The following is a 22,924-nucleotide window of genomic DNA, read 5'->3' on the forward strand; positions in this document are numbered from 1 at the left end:
TTATTTTTTAAATGAAATCTTCTATGTAATACCTCTTTCACGTGGTTGCTATCAGAATCAAACAGGGCAATGGATATAAAGCAGTTCTAAAAGTGCCCAAAATATTTTTAAATAACTGAAAGAAATGCTAGGTTTCAGTTGGAAGTTAGTGGAAATAAAGATTTAATTTTCCCCCAAGTTCACAGAACCTTTAAATTCTATCCATAGACTCTTGGTCAACTGATTGCAGATAAAACATCCCTCCTCTAGAAGATGCAAAAAAAAAAAAATCCAGCTGAGCCAATGACTATGAGTTTATTACAATTCCCAAATTATTTAATTTTACACATTATTAAAAAGTCTTGGAGGCAGAATGTGTAAAAGGGAGAACTAAGTCCTGTTGTTATAGGACACTTGGATGAATAATTTCCATTATTGGTATGCTTGGCTTCTGTTCTTTTTCATTTTGATATTTCTTGATAATGATATACAGAGTCACTGGGGACTCTCTTTAACCCTAGTTTTCTAGTTTTGGCACTCCCTAGGTTTAAGAGAGAAAATTTTTCTTCCCTTTCAGGTTAGGCAATGTGAAGAACTACTTCCCCTTCCTCAAAAAACAAACTATCTTAACTTCTCCAGTTCTGCATAAGTCATTTCTCTTCAAGAAGCACTTCATTTTCAATCTACTAGCCTAACCAAAAAGCTACATGTTATATAGTACATGCTGAACTTGCAATCTGTAATATGCAATTTGTAATGTAACTAGCTGGCAAATGAATTATAAAAGTATTAGTTCCAGAAAAATGTGAACATTCTTCATACTACAATTTCTGTATAATCAAATTAGTGGTTCTTAAAAGACTGCCAAAAGGAAAAAGGAAGACTCAAAGCCTTCTTTCTTAAAAAAAAAATTAATCTTTGACAAAGAAAAAAAATATGCAAGAATCCTGGAAGAAAATGAAAAATAAGGAGATAAGCTAAAGCTAAGACCAAAACCTTCATTACAGGCCAATAAAAGATAATCAAACTGATACTTGGAAATGTATTATATTCACGCCAGAAAATTTATCTTTCCAACTCCTTGAAAAAACATCAAACTTTGCATCAGAAGGAAAGCTTTCTTCGAGGAATAAAATTACTGGCAGAGGGGTCATTTTTTTCCTCTAGAGTATTTATATTCTACCTTAGTAACTGGACTATGAAGTTTAATTCAGAGACTCATTACATAGACTATATAAGGGCAGGAGGAAAAGCAAAGGACTTAAGTCTTCACTTATTTCAAAGAAAAATAAACACAACTGGTAGAGGAGTGATGCATTTTGAATTAAACTTTGTTGAAATAAAATGGCAAAAGCAACGTTTACAAACTTCAACAAAGACCAATCAAAATAAAACTCTATGACTACTAGATTATGGGAAAAGAGTTTAAATTCTTTCCCATCAAGATGAAGAAAGAGAATAAGGCTCAAAGCAGATGGAAGGGAGGAGGGGGAAGAGGAGATGGAAGACTTGTGCAGATACAATTGGGTTCTCTTTTAAGTGTCCTATTTGAATTACAATGATACCCAGCTCTACCCAGCAGAAGGAGACAAAAACTAGAGGTGTTCAATCACTTTGTCTCATTGTTTGGGTTTATATAATATCTTTCTTCCCAGAATGCTTTTTAAAAACCTTTTAAAATAAAGATAGGTTCTCTCCACATCCAGACACAGTCAAATTTTGCTAGGATGACTGAGGTGGGTGGTATGGGTGGAGGCACAGCTGTTTTGAGTTACAAAGCAACACTATACAATAAATTGACTTTAGATTTAATTTTTCAGAGGTAGTATGGTAAATAGGTTGCTTTTTACTTTCAATTAAAATAAGTGTACTTTTGTTGGTTAGAACTTTACTGGAGTGCCCACCCTAATTAATTTGAATGCACTGGGATCTCATCCAGTGGAAACAGAAAAGACGGTATCGTCTACATTATATTTTGTAATGCAATTATCACTAATGGATTTTGATACAGTGGGATTCCACCTGTGTTTTGGATCACATGCTTCACTTGCTTCTTTTTAATCACAGCTGAAACACAACTGCACCCAATATGCCATCTCTAATTGCCTCTTTTGTTTGCAAGTGATTTACAGGGACAGATTTTAAACTCTGCTTCTGACCTGTAAGTCTCTCCATGATCTCACTCTGATTTTTCTCCAAGATTGCTCCCTCTGTACTTTCAAACCCATCGACCTTTGTCAGGGAATAACACTTGGCAGCATATTTAGCTTCATATTTTTGCAGTGAGCAAGGTCATGCCTTCTGCCGTCATTTTACACTTCTAGAAACCCTCTGCACCACATTATTTATGATTTCATGCTTTGTAAAACACTTTCTATACAACAATGCATGCCATAAAACACTTGGTCCTGTGCACAGCCTCAGCATCTTAATGAAGGAAGCACTGATAAAGCGGGCACGGTTTCACAAACACACTACAAAACCCAGTAAAATTAAAATCTGTAACCAACAAAGCCAGTGCAGCTAACAGAGAGAGATCCTGACTCCAAGTTAGGAAGATCTGGATTCAAGTCCTACCTGTGTGATGCAAGGAATGTCACCTATCCTTTCACCACCCCCAGACAACTCTGAAAAAATCAGTTGCTGAGGAGGTGCAGCTGTCTACATTGATTTCCTAACTGGAGGTTTCCTATGCCAATGAAATCAACAGTTCTGGCCCAGGAGAAGTTATATGTTAACTGAAAGGCAACAGTCTTTCAATACATATTGTGTTCCGGAAAATCTGAATACAGTAATGATCTCTATCTTTAACAGTCATGTATGAAATGTCACAATTATTCACTTTACTTCCTCTACTGCCATTCCCATATTTTATGAAAAAACTCTCACTTGTTCTGAAAAGTGAAATCTCATTTTTCAAGGCACTCTGTTAGCAAAAGCACCCAGCTTGTTCTAGTCCTGAAAGAGCAACCATGACTGGGATGACAGATGGTACAACAATGACTTTCAGAAGTCATTCACAAGGAAATAATGTTTTTATTAATGAGGACCTATAAAACAGTATCTCGTTTTACTTTAGACCTATTTGCCTATCAAAATTAAGAATTTTCTTAGTGGACACATCACAGTCATATGAAATAAAAAAAAATACATAAATGTATTGAGCCTATTTTATGGATGTACGTGGAAGCATATGTCTACAGGTTACTTGACTTTTTTTCCCTCTCTCTTCTATTCCTTCCCATCCACCCATAGGAAGTAACCTACATCTCCCATAACATGGAAATGAGGGAAAAGTATGCAGTCAGAGAAAGGATATGAACACCAAATCAGCATACGTGAGTAGAAAAATCTATTAACTTAAAGCTAAATTAAGCCATGATGTAAGTTAAATGCTTAAGTCTTTCTTCCTGACTTCTCAAGTACAGAAAAGATAATTTCCCAGATGTTGTCTAAAGAGGACATGCATAGGAAGAAGACATTATAATGCGACTAATTAACAGGAGCAATTATAGATCCCCAGAAATCTTTTCTGTAATGAATGATCAATCTAAATCTCAGAATACACCAACACTTGCTAAAACAAAACATTCACTTCACCCCCAATGCATTACTACTTGATACAACCCAAAGATCCAAAGGGAATCCATACACCTACCTGATCACATCCGACTTTGACCAACTCCTGTAACATCTGCCGATTTACATCCACTGTGCTTGATTCATTGGCAAAAGGTAGCAAAGAGTATCTGATCTCCCTCAAAGCTTTTTGATAAGGTCCAAACTTTGGAGTAGGTTTCATCTGCTGCTGCCTTGCTGCATCTTTTACTACCAAGATTTTGGTGTCTAAGGAGGTGTCACTGCCTGCTCCAACAGGTAGCCCTTGGCCAGAGGATTTGGAAGGCTGTTTTAACACTTCACGAATCTCTTGCAATCTCTGTCTGCTGTTTCCAGAATAAGTTGTAGCAGGAAAAGTCTTTGGCCTCATTGTTAGTCCAGTTTCCTTTTTAACATAAATACAATCTTCTCAAAGTACTTTATTCCTAAAAAAAACAAAAACAAACAACCCCCCCAACCTATTGTCAACAGTTACCAGTTCCTTGTAAACATACTTTCAAAACAATTTCCTTTTTAATTTTTTTCTTCAATCTTCATAGTTCCTATAGAGAACCTAAATGTTTCTAGAGTCCTCATTTTGCAGATCTATATCTGAAAAAGATAATGAAAACAAAAAAAATGTTATTTGCTTAAAAACATGATCTTACACTATTTTTTTAAATTCTATTTCATGAAAATCAGTATTTTTGCAGTTACTAAAATACAACGTGACATAATATTAACAGTTATTTCTACATCACATTAAAATTTGCAGTGCTTGGGGCGGCTAGGTGGTGCAGTGAATAGAGCACCAGCCCTGGAGTAAGGAGTTATTGAGTTCAAATCCAGCCTCAGACACCTGACACACTTACTAGCTGTGTGACTTTGTGCAAGTCGCTTAACACCAATTGCCCTCCAAAAAGCAAAAAAAAAAAAATTTGCAAAGTGCTTTACATACATCATCTCATTTGATCCTCCTTACAACCACCCAGTGTGGTGGGAGCTATTAATATATCCATTCTACAAATGAGGAAAAATGCAGCTGGATCAGTCAGTCAATAAACATTTATTAAATGCCTATGTGCCAGGCATTGTGCTAATTGTATGGCAAGCAAAGAAAGGCAAAAGACAAGCTTACGATCTAACAGGAAAACAACATATAAAAGGAAGCAAAAAAAGCAGGAAAAGGGAAAAAGAGGGTCCCCTACCCCAATCACAAAGACATGATGAATTAGTCCAGCAGTGTAGGTGGTAGGGAATGAAGAGAGCCTAATCTAGACTCCTTCCTTAAATGGAGTTTTTGGGAGGAGAGGTCTCCACCCTCTAGGAGCTTCAAGGGCAGACAGTAAGGAGGTTAAGTGCTTTACCCAAGGTCACACTGTCTCAGGCAGTATTATAATTCAGGTCTTGACTCTGTAAGGTTCTTTAGCCAACTAGTAGACCATTAAAATATAATATGCAAACTAAATGGAATACAGTAAAATTTTGGCTTATTCTAAATATATCTGTCAAAGACAGAAAAAGTACCATTGTGATACTTAATATTTGAATTGTAATTCACAGTGTAAGATTGTGATTTTATTGGCGTGGGTACTCCCTAGTAGATGACAAGAGTTAATGGGGTCAAAAATTTTACCACCCTGAGACTAAATCAGTGATGAATGTCTCCAAAATAAGCTGGTCCTCAGATCCCAGATATTTATATAATGTACCCCAAAAATCTTAGCCTAGTTTTAACCTATTAAAGCTCAGTTTTTCACAAATCATGCTAAGACTTTTGGGACATTTTGTATAGTACATCAATTGTCCCCTAGAAAGGACTTATCAAAGCTTGTGATCCAGATATTTTATTACAATTTCATTTAGAGTTTATTGGTTTGTTTTGTAGAGTTTGTTTATTTGTTTCTTCTTGCCAATAAATCCTGTTTAGTATCTATCTACTCTACTTTCCCTTTTTTCCTGCCCTGGCTCTGCTAATCTCCTCCCCTCACTCCACTCTGCAAACATCAGTTCATTATTCTAAGAAATGAATCTTCTAATACTTTTGACTCCTTAGAAAAACACCAATTATAACCTTTTCCCAAAGTTTTTCAAATTTTAAGAGACTCATGGAATCTTAGACCATCAGAGCTGGACAGGACCACAAAAATCATCTAATCTACCAATTAAAAAAAACAAAACAAAAAACCCTTGAGGAAACTAAAGTCCAGAGAAGTTGCAATTTTCTCATGGACATGCTGCTAGGAAATGAACACTGGAGCTGGAACTGGAAATATATTACATTAATGTACAATTATACCCAAAAGAGAAGTGCTGAAACAACATCTATCTTCATGATATCTGTAGAAATGGGGACAAGTAACGTTGGTTATATTTTTAATTGAGAAGAATGATCACTTTAATTTTGAAATAAAGGAAATGGTGGGTCATGTGAGCAACAAGATGATGAACTAAACATTTTCTCTGATCCCCACAACCTCTCAAATATCTCAAAAAAAAAGAAGTTATATGCCAAAAATGAAATAAGGGAAATAATTCAGAACTGGATGTTAGTATGGCATTTAAAAAAAATAGGATCCTGATTCTCCTTATTGTCCAGCTCACAAAATACTTCATTGAGGCAACCTGATATATTAGAAATAATATTGGACTTAAGACAAACACCTAGGTTCATCTCCCCAGAACTTCTACTTGTTAGCTAAGTGACCTCAGTCAGGAACTTAACCTGAGCCTCCATTTTCTCATCTGTAAAATGGGAACAATATCGGTCCTTTATGTTTCACAGGGTCTTTGTGATGATCAAATGAAGACATATATGAAGCATCTCATAATCTACCTAAATTGTCAGCTGTTATTCTTATGATTAAAAAAAAAATAAAAAATACTGGTTAATTGCAAGGCCATTTTCTCGTTTGTCTGTGTTTTTAATTTAAAGGGATTTTTTATTAGTGGTTATTCCAAAATGAACTTTTGCTTCTTTGCGACTGAGCATTAGTTGCATTTTACAAACCCCTTTTTTTTCTGAGGGCAGAGACCTAGATCAGCTTTTAGATTCCTATTTTCTTCAATTTAGTTAGAACTTATTATTCATCTGGTAACACAATAAATTAAAAAGAAATCTCTCTCTCTTTCCTTTAAAGAAAAGGGAATACAGTGAGTGGAAAGAGCCTGAGAGCCTGGATTGGAATCTTGGCTCTGCCACTCATTTTTCTATGTGACCCGGGGCACATCAGCCCAGGTCCCAGAGAAGTAGATCAAATGAAATGGCTGAAAATAAGATGACCTCTAAGGTCCCTTTCAGACAACTAGGTGGTCCAATGGATAGAGTATAGACCTAGAGTCAAACAAGACTCATCTTCCTGAGTTTAAATCTGCCTTCAGACACTTACTAGCTGTGTGACCCTGCGCAAGTCACTTAACCCTATTTGCCTCAGTTTCCACACCTCTAAAATGAGCTGGAAAAGGAAATAGCAACCATTCCAGCATCTCTGCCAAGAAAAGGGGTCATGAGAAGTCAAACAAGACTGACATGACTGAACAACAACACAATAACAAGTTCCCTTTCAGTTCTACCTTTCTAATGGTATGATTTTAAGAATCTAAGAACTCTAAGAAATCTCTAAAAGATCCTGGAATTACTGATTATGATTACAATTCTGATATTTTATAACATAATAATATTTAATATAATAAATTATGCACACAATTGTTACAAATAATTCTTGGTTTTGTTACCAATGATATTGGTGATATAAATATTAGCTATTGTTATAATTATTTTAAAATAGTTCATTACTAATTGAGGCTCCCCTTCAGGACTATGATATTAGTTAACTAGGATGCTGGGGTCTTTGCTTAATCAGCATAAAATAGCAGTCAGCATCATTTTCTGTAACTCAGTGCACATCGTTTTAAATACCTAAGCTTTCTAAAATCATAGATTCAATTTTTAACAGAAAATTGCAAGAAAATAAGTTCTCCAGAGTGAAACATATTCCAAGGAATTGATAATTACAATTATCCAAGGATTAACTGGCTTCAGTTCCCTCATCAGTAAAAAGCACTAATTAAATGCTAGCTAAGAAAGCATAAAATCCAGTAGCTTCAAATGCCTTTTACAAGACTTTTTTTTTTTTTTGCCTTTTGGAGAGCAATTGGGGTTAAGCGACTTGCCCAAGGTCACACGGCTAGTAAGTGTGTCGTGTGTCAAGTGTCTGAGGCTGGATTTGAACTCAATTCCTCCTTACTCCAGGGCTGGTGCTCTATTCACTGCACCACCTAGCCACCCCTTCAAATGCCTTTTAGCAGTCGGAGAAGGGAGAGATGGGATAGAGAGACCATGATCTTTCTTACTCTCTTAGAATTTTCTCCTCTAAGATAGCCTGGAAAATGGATTCTTTAACACTGAATCACTGCCCAAATGAATTTCTTCTGAATGTATTTTAGTAAGGTCCAGCTGCTCTTCATCTGCTTAAGCATGACAGTTACTCCCTGACTTGGTAGGTGAGGTAATGAGGTAGCAGAGTCCAAATATGGTAATTCCATTGTTGTCACCAAAGAAAACGGATCACTATAAAAACATCAGTAAATCTGTCCCATTTCTCATCTGCTGGTTGTCCTCCAAAAATCTAGAGTCAGGACCTAAACTTTCTCATGATACACCAGCTGCCTTAGACTCAAACAGAAACAGATCCCTGCCTGACACAGAAAACCACAAATTAACATTATCCATGTTGTACTGTATTTTTACTTATTTTGTTAAACATTTCCCAATTACTTTTTAATCTGGTTCAGCTGCCCTAGAGAGTTTCTCAGCCCTGGGGCTTTTTTCAGGAAGCATATAGCTCTTTGTTACAGCATCACATCTGGGCACTGCATCAGGCTTTCAGTGATTATAAACTGCTCCCTGCAACAAAGGTACATCTTTTTTAGCACCAATGTCCTCTTGGTGTTGCTATTTTACTGTGAACTATGGCTCATCTTGATCTCTGAAGAAGCAGAATTACAAATTACTTAGAGGACAAGAGAAAGTAGCATAATAAATTTAAGTTGGATCCATATTACTAATGGTAGTTTGCTCCTACTAAGTAGGAGATTAAGACATTTTCAGGGATGCATGACAGGAAAAGGAACTGATCCTGTATTGTATGAGAGACAACAGAGACAAATGAGAGGCAAAAGGCAGCCAAATACTACCTAGTTAGGACAGTTAGAGATAGCTAAAAGTAGGGGCTACTGCACTTTGGATGGGTGCTCGATCTATGGAGGATTTATAGGGAGATACAGACAAGAATCTCAGGATAAAAAAGAACTGAATTTGAGAGTAAAAGATCTAGGTTCAAGTCCAGACACTACTACATTCCTTGAATGAACTTGGAAAAATCATTTAACCTCTTTAAGGACCTCAGTTTCTTCCCTCTGTAACAAGAGCAAAATGGACTAAATGATGTCCCAGGTCTCTAGATCCTGTACACATAACGTGGACGACCAGGGTCAATGGGAGTCACCAACATGGCAACCTTGAGCAGCATGAACAGCAACAGTATCCATGAGGAAGGTTAAAATCCCAACCATACTCTGCCCAAATTTAACCAAACACAGAATCCACTTGAGGTACCACACTGTGGGGAAATTGATGAGCTGACAAGAATGATGGTGAGAATCAGTTTTGGTTTTTATTCTTGTTGTGTTTGAGTGAAGGGAGATCTCTATCTTGAAGAAAAGAGTAGGGGAGATGGGGGGAGATACATGTTAGTACTTTTCAAATATTTAAGAGGACTGGACTTGTGGTTTGCCCCAGAGTGCAGACCTAAGAGAAATGGGTACAATTTACAGGAAGGCAGATTTAGGGCTTGAGGCAAGTAAAAACTTTCTAGCTGTCTCAAAGTAGAATGGTCTGCCTATGGGATTAGGTGGTAAATTCTCCATCATTTAAGGTTTTCAGGTAGAGGTTGGGTGACTTTTTGTTGCACATATTCAAAAAAAAGTTCTATCCAAGTAAGGGACAAGAGACCTCTAAGAATCTCCACCTTTCTACTTTCACTTTTCCCTCTGGTAGCCTGGAAGTTTAAAGACCTTTCCTAGGATAGAAGATCAACATATAGGTGAGTGAATCTCTCAGTATTCATTTAGCCACAATTTCATTCACTGGAGTCATAGGCTTAGAGTTGCAAGATCCTTACAGAACAAGTCCAGCCCCTTATTTTACAGATGAGGAAACTGAGGTCCAGAGAGGTTAAATTGACCTTGAGTTGGCTAAGTGTAAGAGGTGGGATTTGAACATAGGTCTTCCTGACTCCAAGTCCAATGCTGTATTATTCTGTGTTGCCTCTCTTGAACTAAGTAAACTTCAGATGTGACGGGAAGGAAGCTGTTTTGATTTTTCTGACTTACCTGGCATTTCCTAAAAATATTTCAAAGAAACCCGAAGCTGCAAGAGTTTATGCCTCTGGGGCAGTTAGGTAGTGCAGCAGATAGAGCCCCTGCCCTGGAGTCAGGAGGACCTACAAATTTGGCTTCAGATGCGTAACACTTACTAGTTGTGTGACCCTGGGCAAGTCACTTAATCCTGATTGCCTCACAAAAAACAAAAACAACAACAACAAAGTTTATGCCTTTAGTCACTGTTGTAGCTGTTACTTTCGCTTTTTTTCAGAGTACATTAATTTAAGATTGTAATCTTTTTTCTTTTTTAGTACATGGGAACTGGATAAAGGGGAAACAAGGTTCCTGGGACCTAGCTGATTCAGTTCTAAAGGGGAGTTGCCCAAGCCAACCTGAAGTCCCCAATGAAGGGGCAAATTCAGAACAAGCTGAGGACAGTAAGCACCTACAGTGAGGTAAAAACCACCTAGTTTCAGTTCTATCACTTCTTACTGTCCAAATGACTTTGGACAAGTCATTCAATCTCTCTTTAGTTTCATTTATAAAAAGTGAAAAATACCTACCTCGTCATCCTTCACAGGGCGATTTGTGAGGAACAAATGAGGTAACATATGAGAACACTTTAAAAATTATTAAACACTATACAAATATAAGGTATCACTGCTAACTTTCTGGCTTTCCTCAAGTCCTAGCTAAAATCCCACCTTCTACAGGGAAGCCTTTCCCAATCTCTCTTCATTCTAGCACCTTCTGTCTGTTGATTTTTTCCTATTTATCCCATGTATAGCCTGTCTGTACTTACTTGTTTGCAGGAGGTCTCCACTAATAGATTGTGAGTTCCTCAGAGAGCAGGGGCTGTCTATTGCCTTTCTTTTTATCTACAAAGCTTAACACTGTGCCTGGCACATATAAGATATTTAATAAATGCTTTACTGACTGACTAATTGGCTGAGATATGAATTGATCCAACTATTCTAGAAAGTAACTTGGAATTAACTAGGCAAAGAAAGTAATTAAAATGCCCTCTCCCTTTAACCCAGAGATCCCATGGGTAAGGCAGGAGGTCAAATATAGAAAGAAAAATACCCTACATTTCAAAATACTCAAGGCCACATTTTCTGGTGTGTGTGTGGTAGCAAAGAAGTGAAAACGAATAGATGTCCATCCATCAGAGAATGGCTAAACAAATTAGGGTAGATGAAAGTAATAGACCATTACTGAACTGTAGCAAATTAGTCCTATGAAAAATTCAGAGAAGCATAAAAAGACTTATGTGGACTGATGCAAACTGAAGTAAGCAGAACCAGAAAAACATATATAATGACTTCAACAATCAATCAGTATTCATTAAGCACCTACTATGAGCCAGACACTGTTAAGTGCTGGGATGGCTGTTGTCCTTCACTCTTGAAGACCAAAATGACATCACTATGTAAGAGTTAAGTTACAATGTGTCTGACTGTGACTGATCAGACCAATATGAGCTCAGAACGCTCTATCACAGACCAGGCACAAATCGTCCATATGAGCATTTGGAGTGGATTCTCTAAATCTGCACATCTTGCATTTCTTTTAAGCTACATCCATTCTGCTTTACTCATAGAGCATATACCTTCTCTGATGAGGGCATGCCATCATCAGATGTGCCAGTGTCTCCCATGTCACACAATTAATTCCAAAGTTCTTAAGAGAAACCTTGAAAGTGTCCTTGCATCATTTCTTTTGACCACCATGTGAGCACTAACTCTGCATGAGATCTCTTTAAAGTCGTCTTTTTGGCAAGCATACATACGGCATCTGAACAACATGGCCAGCCCATTGGAGATATGCTCTCTGAAGAAGAGTTTGAATGCCTTGCACTTTAGTTCAAGAAAGAACATCAGTGTCTGGCAATCCTGCCAGGCGATCTTCAGAATCTTCCTAAGACAATTCAAATGGAAGCAATCCAGTTTTGGCATGGCACTGGTATACTGTCCAGGTTTCACAGGCATACAACAATGAGGTCAGCACAACGGCTCTGTAGACCTTCAGTTTGGTAGTCAGTCTAATACCTTTTCTCTCCCACACTTTCCTTCAGAGCCTCCCAAACACTGAGCTAGCTCTGGCAATGCATGTGTCAGCCTCATTATCATTGCATACATCCCTGGAAAGTATACTGAAAAGGGAAGTGAACTCAGCCACAGCATTCAAAATCTTTCTACTTGCTGTAACCAAAGGTTCCATGTATGGATGGTGTGGTGCTGGCTGACACAGCACTTGTGTTTTCTTGGTGTTAATTGTTAGGTCAAAATTAGCACAAGCAGCAGAGAAATGATCCATACTTTGTTGCATCTCAGTTTCGGGGGCTGCTTTGAGTGCACAATCATCTGCAAACAGAAATCATGTATCAACATTCCCTCCACTTTGGTCTTGGTTTGTAGCCTTTTCAAGATGAATTTATCATCAATGCAGTAGCTGACCTTGATGCAGTGTTCATCCTTACTGAAGGAGTTTGACAACATGGATGAAAACATCATGCTAAAAACCATGGGAGCAAGCACACAGCCTTGTTTCACTCCATTGGTGAGTGTGATACAATAAGAGACAACAGACCTGACTTCAAGGAGCTTACAACCTGATCAAGGAGACAACATACAAATATCAAAATTGAATGTTACAAAATTATAAAGAATAAACCTTGTTCCAAAGAAAAGACATTCTTTGGAATGACAAAGTGTTGTTGTTTAAATCGTGTCTGACTCTTTATGACTCCATTTTGGGTTTTCTTGGCAGAGATACTGGAGGGGTTTGCCATTTCCTTCTCTAGCTCATTTTACAGATGAGGAAACTGAGGCAAACAGTGTTGAGGGACTTGGCCAGGGTCACACTGCTAGTAAATATCTGAGACCAGCTTTGAACTCAAGAGGAGTCCTCCTGACTCCAGGTTGGGCACCCTATCCACTATGCCACCTAGCTGCCCTATGAGAAGATAATCCCATTTTATCCCTTTGCAGTGGTGAGAGGTCCACAAGTTGTGGTACATTACTGATATTTTCAGACTTTTTCAATGTAATGTTTTTTGTTATTTTTTTCCTCTCTTTTTCCATTTTTTCTTTAAAAGTATTATTTGTTATATGGAATAGCTTTCTGGTAGAGGACAGAGACAAACAATTTGGGGAAATTTTGGTGACATAAAAAAAAACAACACCCATAAAAATGTAGTTAAAAGAAATAAAGGTGATATAAAAACAAAATATGTAAAAAAAAAAAAAACAAACCAAAAAAGCCAAGATATAAACTTTTTGATAATTAAGTGGGTTTTTTTGTTTTGTTTTTAAAGCAATCGGGGTTAAGTAACTTGCTCAAGGTTACACGGCCAGGTGTTTCTGGGTGGGTGCTAAGTGTCTGAGCCCGGATTCGATCCCCAGGTCATCCCGACACTAGAGCTGGTGCTCTTACTCACTGTGCTACCTGGATGCCCCTGTTTGTTTGTTTTTTCAATGTAAGATATTATATTTCTACATATGTGCATGCTGAATCTTCCAGGAGGATGTAAGCTCCTTGAGGATAAGAGGTGGTTTCATTTTTTTTTTTAATTTACATCTGCACTTCTTAGAACATAGGAGGCAATTAATGCTTGTTGATTGATTAAGCATCTAGATAAACTAGAAAGAAATAATCCAACAAGTCTAGGGATAAGACCAGGGTTAAATTAATCCATGATTCATAATAATAAATTAATGACTAGTAAAAATGGTACCAAATTACATATAAGTAATTCTTTAAAAGCTTACTACCGATTATCCTCTTTAAATTCAGTGATTGAATACTTTTTTAAATGTGGTCTTTCCTTTTTTTTGCTTTAAACACAGAAACAGAAAAAAATTGAAGAAAAATATCCTTTGAGAGACAGAGAGGAAAAATCTGGCAAAACTTGCGTCTGGCAAAACCTTTACTGTTCAAACCATAGGGCTTTAACAAAGGTAGCAACATACCCAAATTGTGGGGTTCATCCTTTTTTTTTAAGGAAAACTATAGTTCCATTAAACTTGAAGCTATAAACTTAACTCAATACAATGAGGCCCATAACATCTCATAAAAAACAAGCCTCATACAGAATTATAGGCAAAATCAAGATACCCAGTCATCATTCACATGCAGATATTTAATCTTGTTAGTACAGTTGTTTCTTTAGAAAGGATGAAAATCAGAAAAGAAACAATGGGTAGCACAGTAGTAATGGCATGGTAAAATACTCTATTCCAAAACCTAAGGCTAAACCATGAAGGCACAAGTCTCAATTAAATGTGCAAGTCTCACTGCCCATATTCACCAATCAACACACTGATATCCTATAAAGCTGTATCATGTCACAATAAAGTATCCCCAAAAGATAGCTTGGAGTTTTGTCGCAAAATCTTTCAATGTAACATTTATGAAATTCCGTTTATGAAAATTAACCAGTGCAGGTAGGAGTCAGACAACATTCATGGGCTGATGTCTATATTTATACATGGGCTAAGTGCTGAGTGAATTTGCCCTAAACAGATTCCAAAACAGACTTCTTGGCTCTCTGTTAAAACCTTTCTCCAACTTTGGAGGGTGGAGGAATGAGGTGCCACACACTGTTTTAGCTCGACTACCTCCTTTCACCATAATCTTGTAGGAAATGTACGTAATATGAACTAAAAAAACACCACAGGTATTAAAAAAAAAAAACCCTAAATATGTTTAAAAACAGCTAAGTGAAAAACAACTGTCTTTTAAAGTAGTAAGCTACATTCATGCCTGCCTGCCTGCCTGCTTGGAAAGGACACAAATTTCTTTGGTTTCATAAAGAATAGAGAATATTTTCTAAGATATAAACTCTGTGTGCTGAACTTTTGGCTTGGAGATAACTTATTTAATGTCCACATTACAAACTCTTGAAAGGATTTACAATAGGAATGCAGTAAGCCAGACTAAGATTAGTGACTAAAAAAAAGACATTCTGACACCCTTTATCATCTTAATAAATGAGGCTAAGGATGAGAAAATTTTTCCAAAAGTATTTTTTAAAACATTACCCTTTCCAAAGCATTTGGGATATGTACTCCTTTTTTTTTTTCCAGTGGGTACTAAGCTATCAAAGAAAGAACATAACTGAAACCACCAAAGTGGAATAATTCTAAATTTTTACATTTCTCTGGATTCCATCATCAATCAGTTTAAAATCTACTTAAAGGGCTACTGCAAGACACCACGGGTTATAAAGTATAAAACTACTCACTAGAAATGAAAAATCAGTTTCCGTTTTTGAGCCCAGACATAAATGGCAAACTCTCCACCCAAGAATATAAACTTTTGTTCCTGGTCCCAAGAACTTAATGCATCTTCAGTATTTTAAGTATGTTCTCTAACCTGAGTTTATCAAAACTCCCTCCCAATCTGTAATCCAATGGGTCAGAAGTTTAAAAATTTTTTTCCTTAAATATACAGCAACCAAAATACCTAATGCACCAAATAAAGAAGCATGTATTAAATATCTATTTACTATGACATTATGCAAGGCGACTGGGGAAACAAATACGAAGAATGAAATAGTCCCTATTCTCAAAGTGCTTAAAAAATAAATTAAAAACTATTTATCAAGTACCTATGTGGCCTGGCATTACACTAGTCATTAAGTTATTTCTTTTTACACAAATATCCATAATGACACGTAAATACAACATAACCTTATTATAACTCTGTCCTTGGGATCTTGGTATAGATTGAATCATAGCGTATAGATGTTTCAAATATGTGTGTGTGTGTGTGTGTGTGTGTGTGTATCATAAATGGGCTCTTTAGGTATTCCTGGTGTAAAAGCATCTGAAAACCTGAGCATGGACCATCTAATTCATTTATTTAACTTGACTATACTTGTTTGTTACAAAGGAAGTTTATGAGGGTCAGGTGTGTGGCAGAAGGGGACAGTCACTGGGAAATCACAGTGATGTTTAAATAAGAACAAAAAAGTATTTAAAACAATGACAAATTTTTCCTAATATGTAATAGTATATAGGTCATATTCAGGTTATTTAAGAAGGGCTTCTTGGAGGAGGTATGCTTTCAATAGGGTTTGAAAAGCCCTAAGCTTGGTGGAATAAATGTGTAGGCTGTTTCAAGGATACAAAACTTCCTGTGAAAGACTAAGATGTAGGAAAGAAAGCTAAACAGGCAGGGGTAATGAGGTAATTTCTCTAACTAAAAAAGAGGGGCCTGTTAGGAAGTAAAATTCATAAGGTAGGATGCAGTCACTTCAGTGGAGGACCTTGGGATAATCAGTTTAGAGTAAAGCCTTTTAAAACAAAAAGACTCCATAATGAGAAGAGATGGGGAGAGAAAGAATGGGGTAAACTATCTCATACAGAAGAGGCAAGGGAAAATGGTTACAATGGAGGGGAAGAATAGAAAGGCAAAAGGGAATGGGTCAAACTCATTCTCATTGAATTTGGCTTGGGGAGGGAATGAAATACACACTAAATAGGGTATCTCAACCTACAGGAGAGTAGGGGGAAGGGGATGAGAGGGAGGATGATGGAAGGGAGGGCAGCCTGGGGGGGAAGGAAAGTTGAAAGCACCCACTTTTGAAAAGGTAAGATCAAAGTAGAGAATAGAAAAAGTGGGAGGTGGGATAGGAGGGAGGGAAATATAGTCAGTCTTTTATAATATACCTACTATGTTAATGTTTTGCACTAGCTACACATGTACAACCTACACTGATGCTTATCTTCCCAGTAAGGGTGGGTGACAAGGGAGGAAGGGAATGAATCTGGAATTCAAAGTTTTAAAATCAAATGTTAAAAAAAAAAATACACACACACACACACTATTTTTACATGTAATTGGGAAATAACATATACAGGCACTGGGACATAGAGATCCACCAAGCCCTACTGGAAAAGTCCCAAGGGGTATGGGAGAAAATATGGGAGATAGCAGATTGGAGGAGGGGATATCCTGTGGGACTGTTATTTTGGGGCGGTGGGTAGGGGAAAAACGAGGAGAAAATGTGTAACTCAAACTCTGGCGGAAATGAATGATATAAATCAGAAGTTAATAAAGCATTTGAAAAATGAAAAAAAAGATTCTTCCTCATCCTATATCCTGCAAACTGACCAAAAAGACAAAAAATAATTGCAGCCAGGGATGGAGAGGTCAGTGGAAAGACAGGAAAACTAATATACTATTGGTGAATTGTTGCTGAATTGGTTAACACAAAGTCTGGTTATCAATTAGGAATCATACGGGAAAAGTGCCTCAATTGCCCATTCCCCTCAACCCAGGAGGCCAAAGAAAAACAAAGGGTCAAAGTAAACCTAATTATTCTTAGCAGCACTCTTTGTGGTAGCAAAGTTATGGAAACAAAATGGGCATCCATCAACTGAGAAATAGCTGTATATGAATGTAAAGGACCATAAAGTCTAATGGAATAAGAAATGATGCATACAGGGAATTCAGAGAAACATGGAAGAAAATACATTTGAACTGATACAGGGTAATGTATATCAGAACATGTCTCCAACAATGTAAAAAAAGATCATTAAAACCAAACCAAACACTTAGTAACTGAAAAAAAAAAAAACCCAAAACCCCAAAACAATGATAATCAGGAGAGGATAGATAATGGGAAGTCCCTGGCCTTTCTCAGAGTAGAAAGGGCTAGAGTAGTAGAATAAAATGCCATATACATTTTAGAGGTTTTTGCTCGTTTTTCTTTATAACAAAAAAAGGTTCAATATGAAGGGGTTGAGAAGCAATATTTCCAGAAAGTACCACACTATAAAAATTACATTCATCAATAAGCCATACATTTATTTTTTTAAAGATTAGGAGGCAAAGAGCCAATATTCAAACGGAGGTGTATTTCCATTATTTTGCCATCTAACTCTTGATCTTTCATTTCATCAAAGTGCCCACTATTCAGCCAATGACTTTGATGGCCAAACCTGTTTAATATTAGGGCCATTTGATAGTTCTCTTAAATTCCTATCTAGTTTCTGAATATCAGTTAAGTGATTTGCATACCTGAAGATCTTTAGTGTAAGAGAGCCATAAAAATAATTGCAATTGCTAAACATACCTGCAAAATAATGTTTTAAAAATGTCTTCCCATAAATAATAGTTTTGATATGCTATATTATACGTACCAATTACTGGCACATAAAGGATAATAGGTCAGTTAATTCTAAAAAGCAATTGCCACAAGTAAGTTCACCTGTGCTGGTTAGTTTTGAGTACTATTGGTAGGGAGCACATACTAAATTTTTATACTTCAAACTTTCAATGTTTTTTGAGTTCACTGGCATGAATATTCCTTCCTATGCAGGCAATTGGAGGGAACACTGGGTCTGGATGCAGGAAGCCTAGAGTTCAAATTCATCCTCAGCTAACTACCAGTTGTGTGACCTTGGGTAAATCACTTAACTTTAGTTTCCTCAACTGTAAAAAAGGAGGATAAAAATAGCACTTACCTCCCAAGGCTGTTATAAGGATCAAATGACATAATATTTGTAAAACAATTAATTAGCACCATACCTGGCACATAGTAGGTGATTAAGAAATGTTTCCTTCCTTCCACTGACGTAGATTACTATGGCTCCCTGCCTTAGGAGCAATCTTCAAGGGAAGGAAGCCCCAAAGAAAAAGCAAAAACATCATCTCATCTTAAGCCTCTTCCTATTTCCAAGGGCTAGCCTATAGGGGGCAATTTGTTGCTCACGTCCTACTGGAACCCATCCCAATTTTGTAGGAACTGCCAGAGTTCACAGTCTATTAGTATAGTCTTAAAGAGAAAAGCAGTACAGCACAGTGGTAGAAAGGGCAGCTAGGTGGCACAGTAGATAGAGTACCTGGCCTGGAGTCAGGAATACTTGAGGCCAAATCTGGCCTCAGACATTTACTAGCTCATTTGCTAGCTAAGTCACTTAACCACGTTGGCCTCAGTTTCCTCATCTGTAAAATGCACTGGAGAGGGAAACGGCAAACTAGTCCAGTATCTTTGCCAAGAAAACCCCAAATGGGGTCACAAAGAAACAGATCAACTGAACAACAGAATGGTACAAGTACTGACTTTGGAATTGGAAAACCACCCAGGTTCTGATTCTTATAAGAAGAGACCAGACCATAGATCTCTAGAGCTGGAAAGGAACTCAGATGTCATCTAGTCCTACATCATCATTTAACAGATGAGGAAACAGAAAACCAGAGAAGTTAAGTGATTTACCCAAGGTCAAACAGATATTATATGAGAGGAAGTTTTTGGGATTAGAGGAGCTAAAATCAAACCCTGACTTTGACACTACCTGTATGACCTTAGGGAAGTGACTTAATCTTCCTGGGCATCAGTTCCCTCATTTGTAAAAAGGGTTAGACTGCCTTAGGAAAGAACTTAGACTCACCTCCATGATGGACAAAGGCTATAAGAGTAACCCTGAAATGGAGGAGAATATTAAAAAAAACAAACTTATAACCTTCATTTTAAAATCTTAACCAAGTTTTATTTTCAACATTTGCTATTTTTTTGTTGTGTCATTGTTTTAACACATGCACACACACAAAAGTAAGTTAAATAATAACTGTCTTGTAAAGTATTTTACATGCCTAGCAAAAGATCATTTTAGTTCACCCAGATAGATAGATCACTGAGGGAGATGGGGCCTAAAAAAACAACTTAATTTCTCTGTAAAAGCAATACTATGGGCAGACAAAGTGGAGGTATTTCTCTTTGACAATTTTTAAGAAAGTAACAGCTGGAAAAATGTTGAAGGAATATTACTGTGACATTTTATAGTTAAATAATTGTAAAATAACTTTTAAAATTGGCTTACATAATGAGATTAGTTTGATTTGTGGTATATTGGAGGGAGAACAGGCCTGGAAGCTAGAAAGGCAAAAGTTGAAGCCAGCCTCTGGCTTTTATAGGCTTTGTCACCCTGGGCAAATCATTTAACTTTCTCAGTGCCCTGAGAAACTCTCTAGAACTACAAAGTTTCAGGTCCAGTCTTTACCTCTTGTTTCTTAAAGGTACTAAAAGTACATCTCCCTGGTACACCCCACAAAAAAAGCTCCCAAAACCACTTCTCAACTTACTATGTGTTATATTGTGAACTAACCAACATTTCTGAGATTTCAAATATGTGGGATGACTTAAGGAATTAAATGGTGCTTTAAATGATAAGAACTGCTTTAAATAAGAAGTATTTTACTCTATAAGCTTTGACCTCCCAATGCTCTATAAACTCTTGGTTAAAAAGAGAAAGAAATATGTACTGCTATTTTTTTTTTGGAGGGGGAAAAGCAAGGCAATTGGGGTTAAGTGACTTGCCCAAGGTCACACGGCTAGTGTTAAGTATTTGAGGTCATATTTGAATTCAGGTCCTCCTGACTCCAGGGCCAGTGCTCTCTATTCACTGCACCACCTAGCCACCCCTAGTACTACTTTTTAATACCAGCTGAAAACTACTGTAAACTACGTGAGGTAGTTTAGACTACATGGTGTCTAACGTAGCTACTAGCTCTAAGTTTCTAAGATCCTCTTAATTAACCTGAATATTTCCACATCAGTTGTTATCTAAGATACAATTTCAAAACAACCTAAGTTTCTGACTTGGACTCTTCTGATTAAATGCTAAGAGAATTCATTTCAAAGGAATACACATATTCATTAAGCAGAATTCTCTATGTAACTGGAGCTAATTAGACCAAATTTTATGAGGTCAACTCAAACTGTCATGTAAATTTAAAAGGCCCTTTTCTGAACAGTTCATTTTGGCTGAATTTGGAAGTTCTAATTTAGTGATACATTTGAATTACAATAGGCATTGTGAAACAAACTAAAAAGGTCGGAAGTAGCTCATTCCTTGTAGCACTCCAAGAATGAAAGGTTCTCAAGCAGACCTTAGGGAATCCAACTTGCAGCAGATATTTATCCTAAAATAAAGGCCAAAATCTTCTGATAGCAAACAGATATCTACTTTTATTTTTATTTGCTTCACCTTATCCCCCAATTTCAAAAATTTTACAATTTTCAAACTATTTGAGATCCAAACAGAATTTAGGAACTGAAATCCCTGCTTAATTCTGGCTTGCCTTAAAAATATTCACAAAGCTTGCTTTAAAAATGAACAAATTCATGCAAAAATTATTACTGGATATATTTCATTTGAATTTCTACTTATCATATGTATTACTAACATTCTCTATTAATATCTTCTCTGGCTTACAAAGGTCAACTATATATGTTACAAACGAACACTTTAGTTTTGCCCTAAATGTGTTGCCCCCCCCCCATAATGTAACAATGATTGTCCTTATCCAAAACCTATTTTATTCACACAATGTAACTCCTGGTGATACACCTTGATGTTTCCTTACAAAATATCCTGCACAGAGTTTTTAATAGCTTTAGCTTTCACTTCACTGTAGGGAATATATAGGTGGTATTTACCAGCTCAAGGTCACATGGTGAGTCGGGGCTATTTCCTCCTAGGAGGTTACTCTAACCAACACACCATGCTGTCTCCATACCAACAAGACATACAGATGCAGTTTTATTTTGACTCAGTACTACTCCAGCGTACAGAAAACTTGGGAAGAATCAAACACTAAAGGCTTTCCAACCAAGTTCTCCAGACTTCTCCTAATCTGGTCCCACAGGCTGCATTTTTCCCAAAAGAGAAGTTGCAGTTCCTTGTTTCCAAAGAGAGGCAATGTAGATAGATAAAATGAAAACAAACAAAGAAAGTAAAGACAACACAAGGAGCACCGTCCTCCGTGGTCCGGGAAATAAGCGCTCAGGTTTAGTGCGAGCGCGTGGCATTAGGGAGTTAAAGTCAAGTCCCAGAAAAGTCAGCTAAACTAGGTCACAGGGAAGACATGTTATGCAACTGCCACCAGAATTACCGCGGTGAAAGTGTTCCCGAAACTGAAAGAGTTTGGTGAAAATAGCGAGACAAACTTATAAAAGAGAAAGGAACAGAGGGAGGGTAACTTACAGAGGAAAATGCCTGGGAGAGAGCCTGGATTTAGCCCCAAGGGTATTGAGGCCTGCGTGGGACATCCCGGCCAGTGACGTGCAACTGCCCCCGGGACTGGCCAGGCCCAGCTGAGCCAAGCAGAACCGAGTTGTCAAGAGACCCCGGGGCCACCAGCGCCCCAGCGGAATCAAAGTGTCTAGATTCAAGGGGCATTTTGATGGAAAAGCCCAGTTCAACATCCTTGGGTCCAGTCGCTCTCTCCTCCTCTCTGGAACGAGAGAGAGGCATCTCCCCACCCCCGCCCAGGGAGGACACCGTCTAGGGACTCCTCCAGCGGCCAGCTGGGTAGAAAAGAGTGATCCTGCCCCTTCTTCACACACCATAGAAAAGCCATTCCCAGGGACCCACAACAAAGAGGCGCACCCGGTGCTTCACCGGGCCGCGGCTCCTCCAGCGCCCGGACAAAGTCCCCGCGGCCCGTGCTCTGCCAACTTGTCCCAAACTTAGTTTGCGCTGCAGCAGAGGCGGCGGGGACAGCGGGGACAGAGTTCTGGGCTCTTTGAGATATCTCTCCACGGGGAGAATTCACCCCACTCCAGGATGCCCTGGGACCGTCCTCGCCCCGATCCGACACCGAGAAGGGTGGGAGCGATCTCTTCAAGTGGGAAGCAACTGGGGCGGACTAGGGGAGAACTTCCCTTCCGTCTCTCAATCCTCCGCCCCAGAGTGGCGGCCGCCGCTGCCCTTAGCTGGAGCCAGCCCCACGCGGCAGAGCGTCGCCGACGGACCGTCCGGAACCTCCCGGGGCGGAGGTGGAGGACTGGAAGGAGGAGGAGAGGGAGGGAGTACCCTGAGCTCGGCCGCCCCAGGACAAACTTTCCATAACTGCACCCCCCTACACACACACACACACACACACACACACACTCACTCTCACTCTCTCACAGTCACACACACACACACACACACACACACACACACAG

The 22,924-nt window shown here is 38.1% G+C and overlaps 1 protein-coding gene across 3 annotated transcripts in view; it reads right to left on the reverse strand.

The window, feature by feature from the left end:
• LATS2 (large tumor suppressor kinase 2) overlaps positions 1-22,924 on the reverse strand; it is an 84,687-nt gene that overhangs the window by 60,969 nt on the left and 794 nt on the right. Inside the window, exons 1-2 of one of the 3 annotated variants that reach the window (XM_069080310.1) lie at positions 22,365-22,896; positions 3,638-4,188 (exon numbers count right to left, since the gene is read on the reverse strand). In XM_069080310.1, coding sequence (XP_068936411.1) covers positions 3,638-3,967 — 330 coding nt within the window. In that variant the 5' untranslated portion in view covers positions 3,968-4,188; positions 22,365-22,896. The other 2 variants (XM_069080309.1, XM_069080308.1) reach the window with 2 other exon arrangements.

This window comes from Petaurus breviceps, unplaced genomic scaffold (assembly GCF_028583685.1).
Source record: "Petaurus breviceps papuanus isolate PSGF00001 unplaced genomic scaffold, PetGlider_PUasm1.0 91133, whole genome shotgun sequence".
Lineage (NCBI taxonomy): Eukaryota > Metazoa > Chordata > Mammalia > Diprotodontia > Petauridae > Petaurus > Petaurus breviceps.